General features: G+C 42.3%; 1 protein-coding gene across 2 annotated transcripts in view; it reads right to left on the bottom strand.

Moving 5' to 3' along the window:
- LOC107672245 (diacylglycerol kinase beta-like) overlaps positions 1–1,078 on the bottom strand; it is a 118,391-nt gene that overhangs the window by 79,286 nt on the left and 38,027 nt on the right. For both annotated transcript variants that reach the window (XM_016465725.1, XM_016466471.1), the window contains exon 3: positions 859–935. In XM_016465725.1, the coding sequence (XP_016321211.1) occupies positions 859–935 (77 nt within the window). The remainder of the gene's footprint in view (positions 1–858; positions 936–1,078) is intronic.

Genomic DNA, 1,078 nt, shown 5'->3' with positions numbered 1-1,078 from the left:
ATTTGATTACTTTAATTTCTGTAGTCTTCATTGTAAAAATTAAATACAGATTAATGCTTACCATTAAAGTTATAAAACATATTCAGTCAAGTGCAGAAAGTGATTTTCTTTGTCTTTTGTTCTTTCATTAACATGACAGACAGCAGTAGGTGATTTGAAAAAGGTTACAGAGTCACCATAATTAAACTTCATTATGAAAAGGCACTCAAAATAGCCATGACTTGTTGAGACTGCGATGAAGGATATTTACAGCCCGACCTCAGTCAGACAGTCAATCACAGCTGTATCCATGAGTGAAATACAGGGCTGTCATCGGAAGTAGGCAGCACAGTGGCACTCATGGAATGTCACCTCCATTTTGTGATACTCCCAGACTTTATGAGTTAAAGGTGGTCGCAACTGAACTGATGAACAATGCGAAGCATGCAATGTCACACCACAGCCAACCTGGCGTCAGCTTCAAACCCGTGCTTATTCACTATTGATTCAGCCAAGGCTCTGGGTCACAACCTGTGGCGCCAAACCCTGAGCGGCCTCTTATTTATGCCAGTGCGGAGGAGAGGAGAGAAATATAATGGCGACACTCCATAAAGCAAATTATAGATGCGGCTGCCTGCTGGCTTTGTTGTCACGGCAATGTGATGCATGGGCTTTATGATGTCAGCGAGGACCTTCTCTAATAGGAGGCGATATCTGGCCACTTCGTTTCGGGGAGCGGATGACTAAGCATTTTCTGTAATGACTTGCGGCCTGAGTCAGGTTGTATTGGTGTTCTGTCAAGTCACAGCCAGAAGCTCCACTGCCTCTAAACAGATCATTTAATCAGACCAGATCACGGCCGCTCCTGCCATTACATACCTGTTCAGGGTTGTACTTGGAGAGGACACCATTTCCATGAAACTCTTCCAGGACATCTTTAAGCTTCTTGGAGGAATCTGTGCAAAAAAACAAAAAAAAAAAACAATTAAAAGGAAAACATTTAGTCAGATATACAGGTGCACTTATCAGTGTAGATACTTCTTCCAGTATTGCAATTAGAGATGCACCGATTGCAATTTTCTTGGCCAATTCCGATTTC

The sequence above is a fragment of the Sinocyclocheilus anshuiensis genome, unplaced genomic scaffold (assembly GCF_001515605.1).
Source record: "Sinocyclocheilus anshuiensis isolate Anshui unplaced genomic scaffold, SAMN03320099.WGS_v1.1 scaffold277, whole genome shotgun sequence".
NCBI classification, from domain to species: Eukaryota; Metazoa; Chordata; class Actinopteri; order Cypriniformes; family Cyprinidae; genus Sinocyclocheilus; species Sinocyclocheilus anshuiensis.
This window is presented reverse-complemented; position numbering and strand designations above follow the sequence as displayed.